Genomic DNA, 21389 nt, shown 5'->3' on the forward strand with positions numbered 1-21389 from the left:
GAGGTGGTATAGCAGGAACAACCACAAAGGGGCTGAACTCCTTCCCAAACAGCCCTATTTCTCTCATCCTGCCATTACCTATCCACCCAAAACTTTTTCAGTTTTCAGATTTCGTTCATGTTCCCAGCACTCTAGGAGCACCTTTTTTGTTGGATGTGTAACCCTATGTCTTTGAAGATTTACCCAATATGTCATGTTAGTTTTTGTCTTCTCAACTTTAACGGCATCTCTCCCAACTCTAGCTGCAGCGCTGCCACCGGGGAGGTCCTGACAGCTCCACAACGAATTCTTGGGTCTTGAACCTGGATTAGATCTACTGTAGCTTTTTTCAAAGATGTCTGAGCTGCTGATCCATATGCTACACTTTCATAGTCCAGTGATGACCTTTACAGCACCATATATAGAATTTGAAACGCCATTCTATCTGCCCCCACCCACACCATTCCTGAAAGGCAACTCATCACATTCAATATTTCTTTCCTTTGACAACTACTCTGTTAATATGCTCCGCCCATGTCATTCGAGTGTCATACCAGACCCCCAGGAACCTGAAAACTCCCACCCTCTCCAGATTCCTTCCATACATCTTCAGGCATATTTCCTTGCCAACCTTCCTCCTAGTAAAAAACACAGTCTGTGTTTTCTCAACGGAGAACTTGAAGCCCCACATGAGGGACCACTGCTCCACTTCACTGATCGCTTCTTGAACTCTCCCGGCTGTATGGGGAATATTTATTATTCTCTTTCACAGCGCCCCATCGTCCGCAAACAATAACCTACCAATATGTGGTCTCACCTGGGAGAATACATCCTCAATCATAATGGAGAACAACAAAGAACTAATGACACTTCCCTGGGGGGTACCATTATCTACCTCACAACTTTCTGACATAGAGCTCCCCACCTTCACTTGTATTAATCGCCCCAAAATAAAATCCTTTATCCAGTAAAAAACTCTTCCTCCTACCCCATGATATTCAGTTTGATAAGTAAGCCTTCCTTCCATATGATATCAAATCAAATGCCTTCTCTATATTGAAGAAAATGGCTACCACCACCTCTTTATTTCCCTGTTCCTTCCATATGACTGACTCAAGGCACAGTACAGGATCCATTGTTCCCCTGCCTTTCCTGAACCCACTTTGATCAGGTGACATTAGGCCTCTGCTCTCCAGGAAGTAAGTCAGTCTTTATGTTATCATCCTTTTCATAAGTTTACATACATGAGATGTCAGTGCTATCAGCCTAAAGCTTGATGGAAGGATTAGAAGGGACTTTCCCTGGTTTCCATAATGGCACTACTACAGCCTGCTTCAAACTGTCAGGCAGTTTCCCTTCCTCCCACACCTTATTGTAAAAGCCCAATCATTTTCACATTGCAGTGTCACTGAGATGAGCCATCATGACGTAACACATCTCATCCTTCCCAGGAGATGTTACCCCAGCTTTAGCTATCACTCTCTTCATCTCAGCCAATGTAAAATGGGGACTCCGGATATGCTCCTTTGACCCGCTCTCTCCCATGCTACACCTTTACAAATGGCTGGGCTAACATCTCTGCATTCTCCATGTCTCAATGCAACGGTCTCCCCACTTTTCAAATCTTATTAGCATAATACAAAAATCCCCATAAAAATCTGTCAGTTTAAACTAGAGATGTTTTTTTTTTTTTTTTGCATTGGATGCGTCTGTATCTGCCTGTGTAACACTCCGCAGCTGCGGTGACAGGTGACAGAGCTAGAGCGGTGTTTGTCAGACCATGAGACATCACGAAAATCGGTATTCTCGCAAAATCGTCTGTACGAATGGTTTGGCCGACAAACTATTATGACCACGCTATGTAAAGATGAGACTCTCACGATGGTGAAGTTGGTACAGCCAACTTCTGTCTGTAACGCCAAACAGTTTGGGCTACACAATAATATGACCCCTATGTGGAAAGGTGAGACACTCGCGAACACCTACATGTTCGTTGTTTTGCTCCAGGGCACCCACAGGCCTGAAGGTCCCCCAGTACCAGTTTAAAAAATGAATGAAGTACAGAGCAGAGCCCCACCTGTTTTGAGACACACATTTCCCCCCCCCCCCAAAAAAAATAAAATTAATATATACTGCTCCAAAAAATAAAGGGAACACTAAAATAACACATCCTAGATCTGAATGAATGAAATAATCTTATTAAATACTTTTTTCTTTACATAGTTGAATGTGCTGACAACAAAATCACACAAAAATAATCAATGGAAATCCAATTTATCAACCCATGGAGGTCTGGATTTGGAGTCACACTCAAAATTAAAGTGGAAAACCACACTACAGGCTGATCCAACTTTGATGTAATGTCCTTAAAACAAGTCAAAATGAGGCTCACTAGTGTGTGTGGCCTCCACGTGCCTGTATGACCTCCCTACAACGCCTGGGCATGCTCCTGATGAGGTGGCGGATGGTCTCCTGAGGGATCTCCTCCCAGACCTGGACTAAAGCATCCGCCAACTCCTGGACAGTCTGTGGTGCAACGTGGCGTTGGTGGATGGAGCGAGACATGATGTCCCAGATGTGCTCAATTGGATTCAGGTCTGGGGAACGGGCGGGCCAGTCCATAGCATCAATGCCTTCCTCTTGCAGGAACTGCTGACACACTCCAGCCACATGAGGTCTAGCATTGTCTTCCATTAGGAGGAACCCAGGGCCAACCGCACCAGCATATGGTCTCACAAGGGGTCTGAGGATCTCATCTCGGTACCTAATGGCAGTCAGGCTATGCGGCCCCCCAAAGAAATGTGACACACCATGACTGACCCACCGCCAAACCGGTCATGCTGGAGGATGTTGCAGGCAGCAGAACGTTCTCCACGGCGTGTCCAGACTCTGTCATGTCTGTCACGTGCTCAGTGTGAACCTGCTTTCATCTGTGAAGAGCACAGGGCGCCAGTGGCGAATTTGCCAATCTTGGTGTTCTCTGGCAAATGCCAAACGTCCTGCACGGTGTTGGGCTGTAAGCACAACCCCCACCTGTGGACGTCGGGCCCTCATACCACCCTCATGGAGTCTGTTTCTGACCGTTTGAGCAGACACATGCACATTTGCAGGGCTCTGGCAGTGCTCCTCCTGCTCCTCCTTGCACAAAGGCGGAGGTAGCGGTCCTGCTGCTGGGTTGTTGCCCTCCTACGGCCTCCTCCACGTCTCCTGATGTACTGGCCTGTCTCCTGGTAGCGCCTCCATGCTCTGGACACTACGCTGACAGACACAGCAAACCTTCTTGCCACAGCTCGCATTGATGTGCCATCCTGGATGAGCTGCACTACCTGAGCCACTTGTGTGGGTTGTAGACTCCGTCTCATGCTACCACTAGAGTGAAAGCACCACCAGCATTCAAAAGTGACCAAAACATCAGCCAGGAAGCATAGGAACTGAGAAGTGGTCTGTGGTCACCACCTGCAGAACCACTCCTTTATTGGGGGTGTCTTGCTAATTGACTATAATTTCCACCTGTTGTCTATCCCATTTGCACAACAGCATGTGAAATGTATTGTCAATCAGTGTTGCTTCCTAAGTGGACAGTTTGATTTCACAGAAGTGTGATTGACTTGGAGTTACATTGTGTTGTTTAAGTGTTACCTTTATTTTTTTGAGCAGTATATATATATATATATATATATATATATAATATATATATATATATATATGTATGTATGTGTGTGTGTGTGTGTTATTATGGCATTAATATGTGTCACATATCAGTTTGCAAACAATGTAAAAAATAATTATATATATATAATTGAGTTGATAAAGCCGCATACAACCATGGTATCTTTTTGCTTTCTTGAGTGGCAGCTCCAAAATGCAGGTGTTTCAGCCTAGCTCAGTGCTTTATGTGGTGGTGGGGCGGGCCAGCAGAAAATAGGAGCATTGCATCGTGATTGGCTCAGTATTCTGTCACTCATGGGGACCTTGCGTAATCGCCTAACTTCAGTCCTCTAGTAAGAGTAGACATCCAAAATGTCAGCCCTTTGGGTCCTACCATAGAGTTATATTACAAGTGCCCTTCCAAGAAGGCTCAAGGTCATTGGCCACAGAAATGACGTCAATATATATATGTACAGTAGCTTTGATTGGACTGATCATGATCATGTCAACATCTTACTTTCACAATCTTAGCTAGCAGTCATCATTGTGAATCAAGTCTACTGGCAAATCCTTTTTAATCCTTGTCATATGAAGAGAAATAATGAAGAGAATATATAGATAAAACGCATCAGTGCTCATCGGCAATTGGACAGAAACATTACACAACAAGTTGGAAATCGCAATGAGTTGTTTGGAAGGAATTGGTGGCAGTGGCTAACCGCAAGCATTGCAATTGGGAAGTCAGACTGGGAAAATAGTTTTGAACGGTCATCCAACACGGAATTGTAAATCTTTTGCTTTGATGATGAAATTTGTCAAAGAAGGACTGCTGCGCACAACAAGGTGAGTCCAAAAATGTATTATATGCTGCTGCATAAATTATTTAATATGCCAGAGAGATATGGTCAGCCATATCAGCTATGTTTTTAAAAAAGGCAGTAAGCGAGGCTGAATGAATTGTTTCGCTGCCAGACAAGGCTCTGCTGATAGCCAGGTGTATCGGTGGTAAGGATTCACTCCCTCCATTGTGCTGGAAAGAAAGCTCTGCTGTTGGGACAGCTTTATGTAGGCCCTAAATGTTTGTGGGCACTGCTTGTCGCCGTTAGAGTTGAATTAATGTATTGTTTAGTGTTGTGTTGTGTAGTGGCTTTGCTGGCGTGCATCTAAAAAAAAATTGAGGGGAGTTTGCCCCACCAGGATTTACATGCTTTACACGCCACTGACTGTATATATGGAGACTGTTTAGTGCTAAAAATAAGGGGTTAAAGACACTTCAGAACAAACTTCCTTTAGATTTTTTTGGGGACTATTTGTTGTTTGATGTAGTGAATCTATTATTCAATGCGTTAGCATGGGCTAATAGCAGAAGGCCAAAAATAATTATTTTTTGTTTTTGTATATTTGTTTTTTATACTTCAAGGAGTCTTTAAAATTCTAAATAAAATAGCTAAAATATTCTTGGTATGACCTTCTTAAACAATTCCATATAGCTTTGCAGAATTTCTTCTGATCGGGGCCGGGCAACTTTGGTCTACTTATTGCCCCCGTCCCTCATAGGGGGTGCCCCAGGGTGAGACATCTCACTGGCAAATTTTTTTCTGGTTGTGGCGGGTGGGGCTGCAGGAGGGGCCAATAAGTAGACCAGAGCCAGCTGTTCTTTCTCTTGCCTGAGCATGCCAGATATTATGGAGGAATTGTGAGCTCACACAGGAAAAAAAATCATGCTCATGGGGGAAAAGCATGCTCATGCGAGAGAGGAAATGGCCACTTAGACAGGAACCGTGACAATAAAAAATTAAAAAGGTAAACAACCTAAGTAAACGATCTTATTTATCCATCATCTTTCGTAACGCTAGCCAAGGTTTTGTTGCATTCTTCTTATTCTTCATCTTCTTCTTTTATGGTATTAGGGTATAGTAGTCCATAAAACAATCGTTAGAGGCATATGCCGCCTCCTACTGTGCAGGTGGTAAACTATAAAAGAAAATATCCATTGTAGGAAAAGGGAAAAAAATGTCATCATACAAAATACAAAAATAGACATCCCACTCCTTCAGTCGCATTACAATTCAAGTCACATACCTTGCACAGGCTCAGGGCGTAACATTCTTTGCAGGATTTCTTGCAGTACCTCGGCTGTAAAGTTCCAAAAATCATTCTGCTGCATTCAAAATTATTCACATTTTCTCATTCCCTTAATGTCAACCAGAACTTATCTAGAACGTGGTTACAATATTCTCGGAATATACAGTGGGGGAAAAAAGTATTTTATCCCCTGCTGATTTTGTACGTTTGCCCACTTACAAAGAAATGATCAGTCTATAATTTTAATGTTAGGTTTATATGAACAGTGAGAGACAGAATAACAACAAAAAAATCCAGAAAAACGCATGTCAAAAATGTTATAAAATGATTTGCATTTTAATGAGGGAAATAAATATTTGACCTCTCTGCAAAACATGACTTAGTACTTGGTGGCAAAACCCTTGTTGGCAATCACAGAGGTCAGACGTTTCTTGTAGTTGGCCACAAGGTTTGCATACATCTCAGGAGGGATTTTGTCCCGCTCCTCTTTGCAGATCTTCTTCAAGTCATTAAGGTTTCGAGGCTGACGTTTGGCAACTCGAACCTTCAGCTCCCTCCACAGATTTTCTATGGGATTAAGGTCTGGAGACTGGCTAGGCCACTCCAGGACCTTAATGTGCTTCTTCTTAAGGCTCTCCTTTGTTGCCTTGGCCGTGTGTTTTGGGTCATTGTCATGCTGGAATACCCATCCACGACCCATTTTCAATTCCCTTGCTGAGGGAAGGAGGTTCTCACCCAAGATTTGACAGTACATGGCCCCGTCAAATGATGCGGTGAAGTTGTCCTGTCCCCTTAGCAGAAAAACACCCCCAAAGCATAATGTTTCCACCTCCATGTTTGACAGTGGAGATGGTGTTCTTGGGGTCATAGGCAGCATTCCTCCTCCTCCAAACACAGCGAGTTGAGTTGATGCCAAAGAGCTCCATTTTGGTCTCATCTGACCACAACACTTTCACCAGTTGTCCTCTGAATCATTCAGATGTGCATTGGCAAACTTCAGACGGGCATGTATATGTATTCTTGAGCAGGGGGACCTTGCGGGCGTTGCAGGATTTCAGTCCTTCACGGCGTACTGTGTAGGTCTACAATGTTGTCCCTGACATCCTTGGAGAGCTCTTTGGTCTTGGCCATGGTGGAGAGTTTGGAATCTGATTGATTGATTGCTTCTGTGGACAGGTGTCTTTTATACAGGTATCAAGCTGCGGTTAGGAGCACTCCCTTTAAGAGTGTGCTCCTAATCTCAGCTCGTTACCTGTATAAAAGACACCTGGGAGCCAGAAATCTTTCTGATTGAGAGGGGGTCAAATACTTATTTCCTTCATTAAAATGCAAATCAATTTATAACATTTTTGACATGCGTTTTTCTCTATATTTTTGTTGTTATTCTGTCTCTCGCTGTTGAAATAAACCTACCATTAAAATTATAGACTGATCATTTCTTTGTCAGTGGGCAAACATACTAAATCAGCAGGGGATCAAATACTTTTTTCCCCCACTGTACAACATTCATGTTCTAGACGTGTTTTATGGGACTATGCAAGAACATTCATGTGTCCAATTTGGTGGGACGTTGATGGAATATTCTCCTAACCTACAGAAAACTGGACACGTTAATGGTCTTTCAACGTTCCCACGAAAGGCATCTAGAACATTCATACTGCATCTTATATTCTGAGAACATGGCAACAATTTTCTGTCTATTTGACATTTAGGCAATGGTCTCTTGGAAACATTCCTTACACATCACAGAAACATTCCTATGAAAATGTTAGTTAATGACCTAATGAGACTCTTAAGGGAACATTCTCTAAAGTTGTGGGAATGTTTGTTGTTAGCTGGGTCCTTCTTCTTCATGTGGTTTTCCGCCAGACTATATTGCTTTGTTGGGAAAAGGGGAATGGGAAAAAAGATATTGCACCACTATCTAACCCTACATATACACCACCATCCCCAACAAACCCACCACCCCTTCCCACTACTAACATATCCTACATCAGGTCGTCGACCTGAGAGGATGGAACCCCTTCTCTCAAGACCCATAAAAGCACTAAAATCTCTCACCCCCAAAAACATACCTGCTGCTGCTACTATCAAATCAATCTTCTGAGATTTCCGTTCCATCTGAGCAGTACAATTAGTGAACTTAGCAATAAACGCCAAGAAACCAACCTTACTAAAACACAATCTATTCAGGACACTTACTACTGGCTTAACTCACAGGGACCCTCTCAGGCTCCCTCACCCTTTGCCCATCAGCCTCTACTTTCCGCACTGTTTCAGCATATGACACATTCTGCTCTGCTCAAACCCTGGCAACCTCAACCTGTCTCTCTTGCACCGGACACATCTGATCCCCAGCAACATGGACATCCCCACAATTGTCACACACAGCTTTTTCCAACAAAACTACACACTCCTTTGTCCCATGCCCTCCTGCACACTTTTCACATCTCAGAATCTCCCACCTACACACTGCTGCAACATGACCATGCACTTGACACCTAGAACACCGTAGTGGGTGAGCTTGGAATAAAATCTCTTACTGGATAACTGACATACTTTACATGACTTTATCAGGGAAAAACTATGCATCAAAATTAAAAAGGACAGACAGGGTCTCCTCAGTCTTGTGCTCGCCACCGGTCTGCTTCGCACCAAACGGCGAGATCATCTTCAGTTGATACACCTCGAAACTCAACTCCAGATATCAGTCCTTTCAGTGGCGTTCTGCTCTGGAGAGCAAAGCAAGACAGATTTCGTCCCGAGGCAAGTGACGCGGACAGACAGAAAATCAACACCAGTCCACTTCTGGATAGTTTGACTGGGTTAACAGTACCCAGCTCCACATATGGGTCGGTAAAAAGATCCCCTTTGTCCAAGAATCTTATTCCCACTGGGCCAGAGTCCTCTGAGGCATTATCCTGCTCATTGGAGTGCAGCTCGGAAGTCTTCATCACACCTGAAAACGCTGGTATCTTCATGCTCACTTTCGTCTGGTTCAATTTCTGAGCTTTCCCTAACTGATTCCATCTCAAGATTTTTAGGAAATGGAGCATTTAACCATCACTTCCCATACGTGAAAATAGTAGGCTTCTATTTGGGAGACAAAGGTTTGTATTTAGCACCATTATTTCTGCTTCGTGTCATTCTCCACCCTACCATACTCCTCTAGGTGTGTATACCTGCTGCTGGTTTGTCATGTTAAATTGTGATTAGAGAGCCGGTGTTCCCTGGCGGACAGACTACAAACCAAAAAGTGTTAGCTGCACTCTTAGAAAAAAAAAGTGTAGATTTGTTCCTAAAGGTGTACAATAGCTTGTCACTGGGGTGGTACCCTGTAAGGTATGTAATTTGTACCTTTAGTTACAAGTACATCATTTTAGCCCAGTTCATACCTCAGATAGTACCTTCCTTACATACGGTATATCCCACACATACAAAAGTGTGCTTTTAGAAAAAGTACATTTTGCCATTATTGGGAACCACCACAGTGACAAAGCCATTTGTTAATTGAAGGTAGCAAAAATGTGCCTCTGACATAGATCACTTAACCTGGTACAACACTTCTACTCTTGGGTGGCCAAAAATAATTAACTGAAAACCATGGCCCCACTAAGCCACACCTCCAGTATCATTTCCCAGTGTGCCTTGCCTTTTCGAGTGAATTGTAGTTACCACCCATGACTGTATTTGTTATTGACAGAAACATGGTTGTTGAATTCATAAATGTTCAGTCCTGTGGCCTTCACCAAGTGAGTTCCTAGGTGTATGTTATCATTAAAATGAAACTCTTTATGACAATACATTACACATCTCAGAAAGCCTTATTTTGAGGCCTAATTTTACCCTAATACAGTGGCCTGAACCTCATGATTTACAAGCCACATCAGGCCTGCAAGTGGGGTTGCAAAATTCCAGTAATGTTTCCCAAATTCCTAGAAATCCTGGTTGAAGGATTTTGCATTTCCTGCTTATTTTCCAAACAGGATTTCTGGAAAAGTTACGTGAATTTTAAACCTTACCTGCAAAACACATTATGCTGGCTTGCAAAGTGATGTGTAATTCCTATCAGAATCCAGCCAGAGTTAAGATATCCAACAGTTCACCCACAACCTGCATTTAGAATGACTGCCAGGGTTAAAAACATTGTCAGGAGACTACCTAAGCTATTTAAAAACTGGAACAGCCATTTCATTAACGGGTGCAAAAAAAATCTAACTAACTGATGTTATTTATCATGTGTTGCATAAGATTGCATCAATCAATCAATCAATATACATGCAAAACCACAGATATTAAAAACTATTTTAAAAAGTCTACCTACAGTAGAGCATGCTGGGAAATATGATAATGGTACAAATTTGCCTTTTTAGAGTACCACCCCAGTGACAAAGCTGTTCATTTTAGGTGGCAAAAATGTATCATTGTACCTTTCTTCAATACATTGTTTTTCTGATAAGCAAAGGTACAGATCAGTACCATCAAGAGTTGTGGGTACACAACATATGTTTGTACCCAGGGAAACAGAAATGTACCTTCACCGTACATTGAAAGTAAAAGTGTGATGATTGTACCTTTTTATATTAAAAATATTGGGTACAAAAAAGTACCATTATACTAGATTATCTGCACATGTACCCTAAAAGGTACCGAACTGTATTATGTGAGATCATATGTGTACCTCTGAAGGTACATTGTGTATTTTGATTTTTTTGTACCTTAGGGAACAGTACCACTCTTATTTCTAAGAGTGTGTAATGGACAGGTGATGGCGCTATTTTTCAAAAGAAAGTGTAGGGGCCACATCATGATTGTAGGCTTATAATTTTTTGTTGCAAGCAATATCTTATGTTGTAAAATGCCATATGTGATGGTTTAAATGTTCTAAATTATTGGGCTGTGGGCCTATGTGACTGCATTAGCCATGTGACACGGTAGTAACCATAATTTTGGTTCATGTTTCCCAGGGCACCCTAATTAGCAGTGAGCATGTAAAAGATTAAAAGCACCCCAGTCCTGTTTGTACCTGAATGTCCTCTGCGTGTATTGGCTGTGCGGTGTTGCTGCATCGGTCATTTGTTTCAGAGCCATTTGAGAACCATGCTGTCTTGATCATTTTCGGGGTGTGGTTGAATGTTGGTTTATCTTTATCAGCCTTTGGTGATTTTAAGGTTGACAAAATCCAAGAGCTTATTGCTTTGAAAGGTTTGGAGAGACTGATGGCTGTGGGGCATTGCTAATCATCAGACGAAAGAAGCGGTGAACCAACATTAGAATACAGTGAGCAGATACATATGAAGACTTGACACAGGAAGTAGGAGGTGAACATCTTTTAATATTTTTCTGTTGTCATAGGAGTACGCCAATCAGGTTCCTGCACAGTCTTGTCCCCACATACCGCTGCCAATCCATTTAACACAAACGCTACTAAAACAAGTTTGTTCCTTTTGAGAACTTGTGCAACAAATTCTAAGCGATTTTATATATTCTTTATTGCAGAGTTCACTTGTAAAAGGCGAACATTTTAAACTATAGAAATTACATGTTGACCTATAGTGGCTAGTAATGAATTGTGTTGTGTGTTTCGTTAAAGGGGATTCTGAGCTCCCTCGTCTAACTGGGATATGACGACATCCCAGTGTGTGATTGGTGTAGAATGCATGTGCCCTTATCAATAGATTTAATGTTGAAGAAGGGTTTGGGCACAAACGTCAATTTCACGTTGGTTCAAAGTAATTTTGTTGAAATTACGTGGAAACAACGTTAATTCAGCCATTGTGTGCTCAGTGGGAAGAGAGTAAAAAGAAAATGCATATTATGATAGTCTTGGGTGTTTTCTGTGTCTTCCTATTGGTGTTTAGTTTCTCTGGCGTCAGTTGACCTTTAAGCGTGTCTGTGAGTCTGCTGTCTGTCGCGGTTTCTCTTCCTTGTTGTCCTTCTGCATCGTCTGTTGCGGAATCTACTCAAATTTGATATCCGTTCTAGAGGGGGAGACATGGACAAACACAACATCACATCAGCTATCTGACAAGGAATTGCTTGAATATGTGGTTGTTCTGTTCAATTGTTTTTCTCTTTTGAGTCCACTATCAAACCGTGGTATCTTGTGCACTGTACTGCAGTAGAATCTCTATCATCTTTAATTGGCATATTTATCCAAGTACGTGTTCATTTTGCAACACAATACTTTAGCATCTCAAGAGGATACATTGTGTCGACATTGTGCACTTTACTTAAGAGCTAAGGCTGGTGTAATTCTATACCTCGATTGCATCTCCTAAGGTCAACAACGCAAACAATTCTTTCCCATGCAACAATTTCAACCCTTTCCCATCGTTGCCAAATATAGCTTTTGCATCCCTTGAAGAAGTGAACATCAGGCCTAAAATATGTTACATTGGGAGTGACCTCACCTGCACTACAGAGGCATTTACTCCACTGGGCTGTAGTTCAAAAAACGCACAAACACATAAGATCAGAATTCTTATGGAAACAATTGGAAAATATTGAATCATTGGAAAAACTGAAACAGTCACGCATGCCAGAATATCACATTAGTCAGCCATGTCACACTGATAAACCACGTGGTAGAGTTGTACTTACACATCTGCGGGTTTGGGGGACATCAACACCAAGGGGACTTCTACTCCGACATCACTGTGGCGAAACAAACATTTACATTGTCAGTGGGCAACATAATCTGTCCAACAATGCCTCGGACATACAGTATGTATATATACACTGAAGAAAAATATAAACGCAACATGCAACAATTTCAAAGATTTTACTGACTTACAGTTCATGTAAGGAAATCAGTCAATTGAACAATAAATCAGGGCCTAATCTATGGATTTCACATGACTGGGAATAAAGATATCCATCTGTTGGTCACAGATACCTTAAGAAAAAGTAGGGTACGGGCGTGGATCAGAAAACCAGCCAGTATCTGTTGTGTGACCACTATTTGCCTCATGCAGCACGACATCTCCTTCACATAGAGGTGATCAGGCTGTTTATTGTGGCCTGTGGAATATTGTCCTGCTCTTCTTCAATCGCTGTGCAAAGTTACTGGATATTGGCGGGAACTGGAACACGCTGCCATACACGTCGATCCAGAGCATCTCAAACATACTCAGTGGGTGACATTTCTGGTGAGTATGCAGGCCATGGAAGAACTGGGACATTTTCAGCATCCAGGAATTGTGTACAGATCCTTACGACATGGGGCTGTGCATTACCATGCTGAAACATGAGGTGATGGCGGCGGATTAATGGCACAACAATGGGCCTCAGGATCTCGTTACGTTATCTCTGTGCATTCAAATTGCAATTGTGTTCATTGTCCGTAGCTTATGCCTGCACGTACCATAACCCCACCGCTACCACGGGGCACTCTGTTCACAACGTTGACATCAGCAAACCGCTCACCCATACAATGCCATACACGCTGCCTGCCATCTGCCCGTTTACAGTGCCTGCCTCGGATTCATCGGTGAAGAGCACACTTCTTCATGGAAGGTGAGCATTTGCCCACCGAAGTCGGTTACAACGCCGAACTGCAGTCAAGTCAAGACCCTTGTGAGGACGACGAGCACGTAGATGAGCTTCCCTGAGACTGTTTCTGACAGTTTGTGCAGAAATTCTTCGGTTGTGCAAACTCAGTTTCATCAGTTGTCCGGGTGACTAGTGTCAGACAATCCTGCAGGTGTAGAAGTCAGATGTGGAGGTCCTGGGCTGGCGTGATTACACATGGTCTGTGGTTGTTAAAGCCGGTTGAACGTACTGCCAAATTCTCTAAAACAACATTGGTAGAGAAATGAACTCAGTTCTCTGGCAACAGCTCTGGTGGACATTCCAACTGCACTCTGCCTCAACCTTGGAGACATCTGAGACACATTTTTAGAGTGGCCTTTTATTGTACCCAGCACAACGTGCACCTGTGTAATGATCATGCTGTTTAATCAGCGCCTTGATATGCCACACCTGTCAGGCTGATGGATTATCTTGGCAAATGAGAAATGCTCATTTACAGGGATGTAAACAAATTTGTGCACAACATTTGAGAGAAATATGCTTTTATGCATATGGTTCATTTCTGGGATATTTTCTTTCAGCTCATGAAACGGGACCAACGCTTTACATGTTGCGTTTATATTTTTGTTCAGTATATACATGTATGTCATATATCAACTCCGGTTCTTACCTGGCTGTTAGGCCTCCCAAGAGGCCTCCGCTGGAGACCAAGAGGTTCACCTTGATTTTGTAAGAGACCATGATTCCCTGCATTCCTTTATCCATGCCAGGACGGATGCTAGGAGAGGGGAGGACAGGACAAGGACGGGTTACCTCAGGCATTTAAATGCAGTAAATGTTTTTTTTTTTAAATCATCATCTACAGAAGGAGAGGAGGGTGTGGTTGAGCTATGTCTTGGGGAACCCACTGACTCACATTGTGGTGGAAGCCAGGTTGGTATCCTCGTCCTTTAGTCTGCCGTCCACGGCCAGACCACGCTTCTCTTTGTTGTTGGATAGCAGAGGGATCACCGTGAACGTCTTCTCCAGGGTGGATTCACCTTTTATTTCCTCCCTGCACAGGACGACCACACAAACAGGAAGTTGTGATCCACCGACAGTGAAAATCCAAATAAACGTTATTATTGTTTGAGTTGAGTATTGGGGTAAGATAGACATAAGGCTTAGTAATTCTAGATTGCAGTAGTAATGGAATGAATGCGTTCTTGACTTACGCAAATTCCTCAGTATGAACCGTCTTGGAATATTTATCAGACTGGTAAAGCAACACCTCTGTTGTCTGCTCAACTGGTCAAAAAGAGATGTTTCAGCCATAATCACGATTTGAAACACATGTACAAACGCAACGAGAACTCGCGTCACAACCACTCACCTGTAATTTTTATTTTCTTCACCACTTTGGTGGTCTCATTGTTGATTTTGACATTTACAGGGATTGGGTCTCCATGGAAATAGAGCTGAAGGTCACCAAATGAAAGCAAACATGTTCAAGTCAAAAGGTATCATACAGAATGACCCATCAATAGAAAACTAGCACAGTAATCAATGTTCTCCTAGGCTTACAGAATAAAAGTCTACAGGCCTACCTCCTTCTCTATGGAGGCCTCCAGGTGGACTGGCTTGTCAGACATCATGAAGTTCTTGCTGATGTCAGCCTTGGGTCCAGCACCCACTTTGCCTGGGGCAAACTGGATCTTACGAATTATCAGACGGCAAGTGTCCCTGACAGGAGAGAGGAAGAGGGAGAAAACCATCAGAATACACAATAATCTGATTCCTAGCAACAGCAAATGGCATGTACTGTACAGTTGTGTGAAATTTGTGGCATTCCACTAATACATACTTCTTGCTAATTTTCTCATCAGGGTCATCTGCCTCCTTGGCGATGTATGCTTTCACCTCATAGTCAACACCACAAGACTGCAGGGGTAGAAAACATTTGTCTTTAATGAAAGGTTTAAAACGAGAGATTGAAAGAGCGAGAGAAAGAGAGAAACTAACGTACCTTGCCAGCATCCTCTGGTGCAGGCTGAAGGCCGACTGAGCATGGCAGGTTTGTATCAATCTGAAATGGACAGGAAGGAAGAAGTGATGAGATGTGAATAGATACAAACCAACAGGCTAGTATGTCCATTCCCTGAATGGGAATGTCCATGGTGACAAAGCCTCTGATGTGGTTTCCAACACCGTCTAAGAGAGTGGACCGTAATCACACTTTGTGTGGCTGAACAGTGAGCTCTGCACTGACATATTGTGGGATGTCATGTGAAGGATGAGATGGAAGGCAACACAGTGATACTCACAGTGAAAGTGAAGGGATGGCCTTGGTCCCCACATTTCTTCAGGAGGGCCTCCTGCATGGGGGTGTTGGCTGGTTTGGTGCCAACAACAGGGTAGATCTGCATCCTTTTAACCCAGATGTCTTTTCTGAATGACAGCCCGATCACATCCAGGTCGTCACTACCATAACGGAAGGCGCATGCCAGATACACCCATACTGCAGAAAGATAGGGCTTCAGTATTAAGACGGAACCTCGATTGGTTGAATGTGACTTCATGCATGTTTTCAGGGTTCAATAGATACAGTGAAATCAACTGAATGTTACCTTTCCTGCCTTCAAGTTCAGCGGGGTCCACCTTGATCACCCCATCTGCAAGAGAAGATGTAGATATAACACACACACACACTCACATTTACACTACTCTGTAAAGAGCAGTAACGCCTAAAGATATTCAGAGAACTTTATAACACACCGACGATGTCAACACTCTCCACATGGTCCACAAAGTCTCTCTTCCCCAGGTAGAGAGCAATCTAGGAAAAAGGGAAAGGGAAAGCGAGAGGTTACTTCCTGCCTGACATCAACACCATATGGATAGGCCTAATCTCAGTTATCTTGATGGAGCCTGAAAAATTGCAGTGCTGTATACATATAGGTTGGCTCTGTTGGAGAAAGCATATGGATTCCTGCTCTGTTATGCGATAAGTGCATCAGAGCGGGCCCTGACCAGTGTGTCCCTCAGTGATGATGTCAAAGGGGGTTCTTACCGATTCATTGCCACTGGTCTTCTTGTAGACTCTACAGAGGGAGGGTGATAGGAAGAGTCAGGAGTTTAGATTCTAGATTGGATTCAACAAATCTTTTTCATGGTCGGACATCCCAGTACGTTGCTTAATTTATAGTGACCTACCCTAACTGGCCTGCTGTCAGCTACAGTTAAAGGATGAGGCCTATACTCCCCCTCCCTCCCTCCATCCCTCCCTCCTCCCACTGAGGCTCTGGATGGATTAGGACCCAGGGTGGCATGGGAGCCGCTGGCATTTCTGGTACAACCACCTAACTTCACATAACACTTATGCAACCATAGGTCTGTCTGAAGGGGATCCTGACCTATAGTATGCTTTGATCTGGTTACAACAGAAACACTACTGAGGAGTTGTTGATAATTACTTGGTTTGCATATTCATTTTCTCATATATGTTTTTTTCATACGATATCTCATAATGGCTCCCGAGTGGCACAGCGGTCTGAGGCACTGCATCTCAGTGCAAGAGGCGTCACTACAGTCCCTGGTTTGAATCCAGGCTAAATCACATCCGGATGTGATTGGGAGTTCCTGTAGGGCGGCGCACAATTGGCCCAGTGTCATCCGGGTTTGGCCGTGGTAGGCCGTCATTGTAAATAAGAATTTCTTCTTAAATGATTTTTTTATATAAATAATAGAATCCTATCTATTCCTTTTCTCTTTTTTTATATCAGTTTAACCATCAATATAATGTGCATCGCTTGCCTATTTACTTGCGTCTTTCCTTGCGTATGCTAGGCTCTGGGCTGTTAATTCTAAACTGCTCTATTCCGGATCTAATCCAGAGATGATCCGTTCTAATCAGAATTTATCTGGATCCTCTTAACATAAAGCCCCAGAGGTGTCACACAGCCCTGATAGCCTTAGGCAATGTGCTATAAGTTGGGTGTCAGGGAGAGTTGGGATGTGCAAAAAAATCTTTTTCCAATTCACACATCCATATTAATACAGATTTGTACATGTGTGAAATAGGACAAATATAAGCACCCACCTAATTATTACTATTATAAATTAGCCATCGTTGTTAGTTGATGGGTAAATTTTAAAGATACTCACTTTGCCATGTCTGTGGTGAATTGGATGAGGTTGTCTGTAGAGGTAGAAAAGAATGGTTAATAAGCCAATCGGGGACAGCATTACAATACAATAACAAGTACAGTACAGCTCAACACAACAGAAAAGGCACTGTAACAGTTTCCTAAATAAGATTGCAAATAGGTATATGGTGAAGCTGGACAAAGGGAGTAGAAAACCAGCAAATTAGTCTTTGATTTGTCAAAACCGGTGTAGCTAATCACTAGGAGGGGAGATTAACATAAGGATGCACTGGTCCCCTAATCTGAGATGAGGTCAGATTAATCCCCCAAATGGCTGTCGTAACAAATTCAAGTCAACTTCATAGAAACACTGTTCAAGATGCTAACCCTCCCGGTTTGTCTGAAGTTCTCCATAAGTGGCCTTAACCTATCAGCAAGTATTAAAGCTGTTCAAATCTGAGCTGGTCCGATTTAACTCTGTACACTGTCTAAACCTGTCCAAGGCTGCCAATGTAAACATACTACAATGATTGCCAATACAGGTGATGGATGAATATATTTCAAATGGGCACATCACATGCCCTGTCCATTCAAAGGTGGTAGAAGTTGGTCAAATCATTCCTAGTCTACAATAACAAAAATATATTATACTCTGTGCCTAGTGTCAGTTCTAAAAACATTAGATAGATACATTATATCTGCAATGAAAGATTAAGCCAAAATGTTCCTTCCGTCCCATGACAATAAGGCAAGGTGGGCAATTCCATCCCTAGGCAGCCTCGGAGTATAAAATCAGCATTATAGTTATCACTTACGATATAGGTTAAATGCAGATACAGTTCTCTGAGATGTAAACAAGATAGGTTGTCATGCACGATATAATCCTCCATGCATGATGTCATCTTTCCCCAGTAGGCTATGCAGTGGATGTAAAGTAGGGTCAGCCGGGGCTTGCAGTGTACTCACCTCCTTAGTGTCCTGACTGTGTCTTTTGTCTGAGCGTTTGTGAGCGTCCTTCACCTCCCGTCCGCGGTCTTATAACTCGACCTCTCAACCTCGCCGCCCTCCCCTCAGCTTCCCCGGCACGTTATAGGACACCACATTTAGGCCCAATCCTATTAATGAATTAGCTGGCTGCTGTTTTCGGGTTACAATTGGGTTAAAAATAAGCAGAGTAGGGGACTTAAAAGGATTAGGTCCTGAGTAATGTGTTGTTGAATGAGTGGGTGTGAAGAGTAGAGGGCATTTGGTTGGATTACAGGAAATATAATGAAACAAGGGTCTTGCCCTTTGTCAGTCTACATCTCTGAGGGAGAGTTATGCTGTCTGGGTCCACTTTGGGCTTGTATTCTCTGTGGTGCTTTGGCTTGCACTATGAGTCAGAAGAGAAGCATAAAAATACCATTGGCGTTGCCACCGCCCAAAAGGGTACCAGTCTTTCCCCCTAGTGTGTGTATTTGTGGCACACAGGCCATGTGTCTGTCTTTATGTCTGTGTCTTCCTGTCTGTTTTTCTGTCTGTTTGTCTGTCTTTATCTGTCTGTATCTGTCTGTTTAAGATCTTATCATGAACCACTAAGTAGACAATTATGTGCCAAATGGTGGTTTTATTACTTAACTTGTTCATGTGGTTATGTTACTTAACTCTCATGTGGTTATGTTACTTAACTCTCTCATGTGGTTATGTTAATAAAACCCTTTCATGTGGTTATGTTACTTAACTCTCTCATGTGGTTATGTTACTTAACTTTTTCATGTGGTTATGTTATTTAACTTTTTCATGTGGTTATGTTACTTAACTTTTTTATGTGGTCATGTTACTTAACTCTTTAATGTGGTTATGTTACTTAACTTTTTTATGTGGTCATGTTACTTAACTCTTTCATGTGGTTATGTTACTTAACTCTCTCATGTGGTTATGTTAATAAAACCCTTTCATGTGGTTATGTTACTTAACTCTCTCATGTGGTTATGTTACTTAACTTTTTCATGTGGTTATGTTACTTAACTTTTTCATGTGGTCATGTTACTTAACTCTTTAATGTGGTTATGTTACTTAACTTTTTTATGTGGTCATGTTACTTAACTCTTTAATGTGGTTATGTTACTTAACTTTTTTATGTGGTCATGTTACTTAACTCTTTAATGTGGTTATGTTACTTAACTCTCTCATGTGGTTAAGTTAATAACATTCTTTCATGTGGTTATGTTACTTAACTCTCTCATGTGGTTAAGTTAATAACATTCTTTCATGTGGTTATGTTACTTAACTTTTTCCTCTTTTTTTACCCCTTTTTCTCCCTAATTTCGTGGTATCCAATTGGTAGTTACAGTCTTGTCTCATCGCTGCAACTCCAGCACAGACTAGGGAGAGGCGAAGGTCGAGAGCCGTGCGTCCTCTAAAACACAACACAACCCAACCAAGCCGCAATGCTTCTTGACACAATGTCCACTTACCATGGAAGCCAGGTGCACCAATGTGTCGGAGGAAACACTGTACACCTTGGCTGGGCCAATTGTGCGCCGCACCAAGGGTCTCCCGGTCGCAGACTGCTGCGACAGAGCCTGGACTCGAATCCAGAATCTCTAGTGGCACCGCTAGCACTGCGATGCACTCGAGGCCCCCACTAAAACTCTTTCATGTGGTTATGTCATTAAAACTCTTTCATGTGGTTATGTTACTTAACTCTTTCATTGTGCACAGTCCTGTCTCCACAAAGAAGACAGTGTTTCAAAGGGGAACTAAGAAACAGCATGGTCTGGATTGCTATTTCTGATTGGCTGGTAAAGCCACAATGTTCTCTCAAGTCGATGGTCTGTTTATTCCACCAAAATGTGGACTTTTGTTCAGTCTGGTTTTGTTTACCCTGATAGAAGTAAAGCTTTTGGACATTTATTATCATATTAAAATGTATCAATGCATCAAGAATGTGGGCAGATGTATGATATGTTACGTTAATGTGTTTGTTTATTAAGACAGTAATAATAAATACAAATGTCCCTCTTGTATGGGTTAGACATGGTGTAGAGTGGTATTAGGGCTGGGTTTTGGTTCGTGTTGTTGCCAGGACGACAGATGGTTGTTCAGCCAAGTCTTGTGCAGATGGCTGGCACAGTGAAATGTGAATTGATCTGTTGACTCGAATGGTGCAGCACTCAACGTGATAAGGAGATTATGGGGTCTCTCCAAATTATCCCTCTGACTGTTGATGGTGTAGGTAGGTCAACATGAGGTCAACAAGTGAAAGGTATCTCTATTGTGTTCTTACATGTTTGACACCATTGATATAATGGTTGACATCAGAGATACAATGGTTGTTAGATAGGGTTTAATGCAGTACTGATATCCTTTCCACTATTAAGTGGAGACCCCTAATTTTATGATCTTTCCTTTTATTGGTTGTCATTTCCACTTAAATGCACAGTCTGTAATAGCAATCTCTGTCCAAAACACACAAGACAGATGGTGACACTCAGGTAGCTAGATTGAATGATGTCCGGCCCCAACAAGCTCTCACAGTCTCTCTGCAGAGTCAGACGTCCACACCCTTGTCCCTAAACGTCAATCAACACCACGGTGAACTGAATGATTAAGGGTTCAGGTTTGGGATAGGGTTCAAAGAAAACCAGTACCTAGCACTGGGATTGAACACGCGACACTCGGAGCTGGTGCGTGTGGCTTACGCACATTCACCATTGACATCCACAACGCCCTAATAAAACCCAAGCAACAATGACAAGCCACCCGGGACTGACAATCTGGATGGAAAATTACTGAGGATAATAGCGGACGATATTGCCACACCTATTTGCCACAGCTTCAATTTAAGCCTACTAGAGAGTGTGTTCCCTCAGGCCTGGAGGGAAGCTGAAGTCATTCCTCTACCCAAGAATAGAAAGACCCCTTTACTGGCTCAAATAGCTGACCAATCAGCCTGTTACCAACCCTTAGTAAACTTCTGGAAAAAATTGTGTTTGACCAGATACAATGCTATTTTACAGTAAACAAATTAACAACAGA

General features: G+C 42.5%; 1 protein-coding gene across 2 annotated transcripts; it reads right to left on the reverse strand.

Annotated features, from left to right (window-relative positions):
- Positions 1 to 11027: 11027 nt before the first annotated feature.
- LOC106604735 (arrestin-C) lies at positions 11028 to 18458 on the reverse strand. Of its 2 annotated transcripts, XM_014199706.3 has the most exons (16): positions 18336 to 18458; positions 17389 to 17422; positions 16295 to 16325; positions 16000 to 16060; positions 15852 to 15896; positions 15549 to 15742; positions 15251 to 15310; positions 15089 to 15165; positions 14832 to 14967; positions 14618 to 14702; positions 14460 to 14532; positions 14162 to 14299; positions 13916 to 14023; positions 12316 to 12369; positions 12126 to 12155; positions 11028 to 11693 (listed from the first exon to the last, which is right to left on the reverse strand). In XM_014199706.3, the coding sequence occupies exons 2-15, from the start codon at positions 17394 to 17396 to the stop codon at positions 12143 to 12145; spliced, it is 1083 nt and encodes a 360-aa protein (XP_014055181.1). In that variant the 5' UTR covers positions 17397 to 17422; positions 18336 to 18458; the 3' UTR covers positions 11028 to 11693; positions 12126 to 12142. The 2 variants fall into 2 exon arrangements, with proteins under 2 accessions (XP_014055181.1, XP_014055180.1); XM_014199705.3 differs by lacking the exon at positions 12126 to 12155 and having other exon boundaries at positions 11622 to 11693.
- Between the last annotated feature and the right edge of the window lie 2931 nt (positions 18459 to 21389).

This window comes from Salmo salar, chromosome 05 (assembly GCF_965601325.2).
Source record: "Salmo salar chromosome 05, fSalSal1, whole genome shotgun sequence".
NCBI classification, from domain to species: domain Eukaryota; kingdom Metazoa; phylum Chordata; class Actinopteri; order Salmoniformes; family Salmonidae; genus Salmo; species Salmo salar.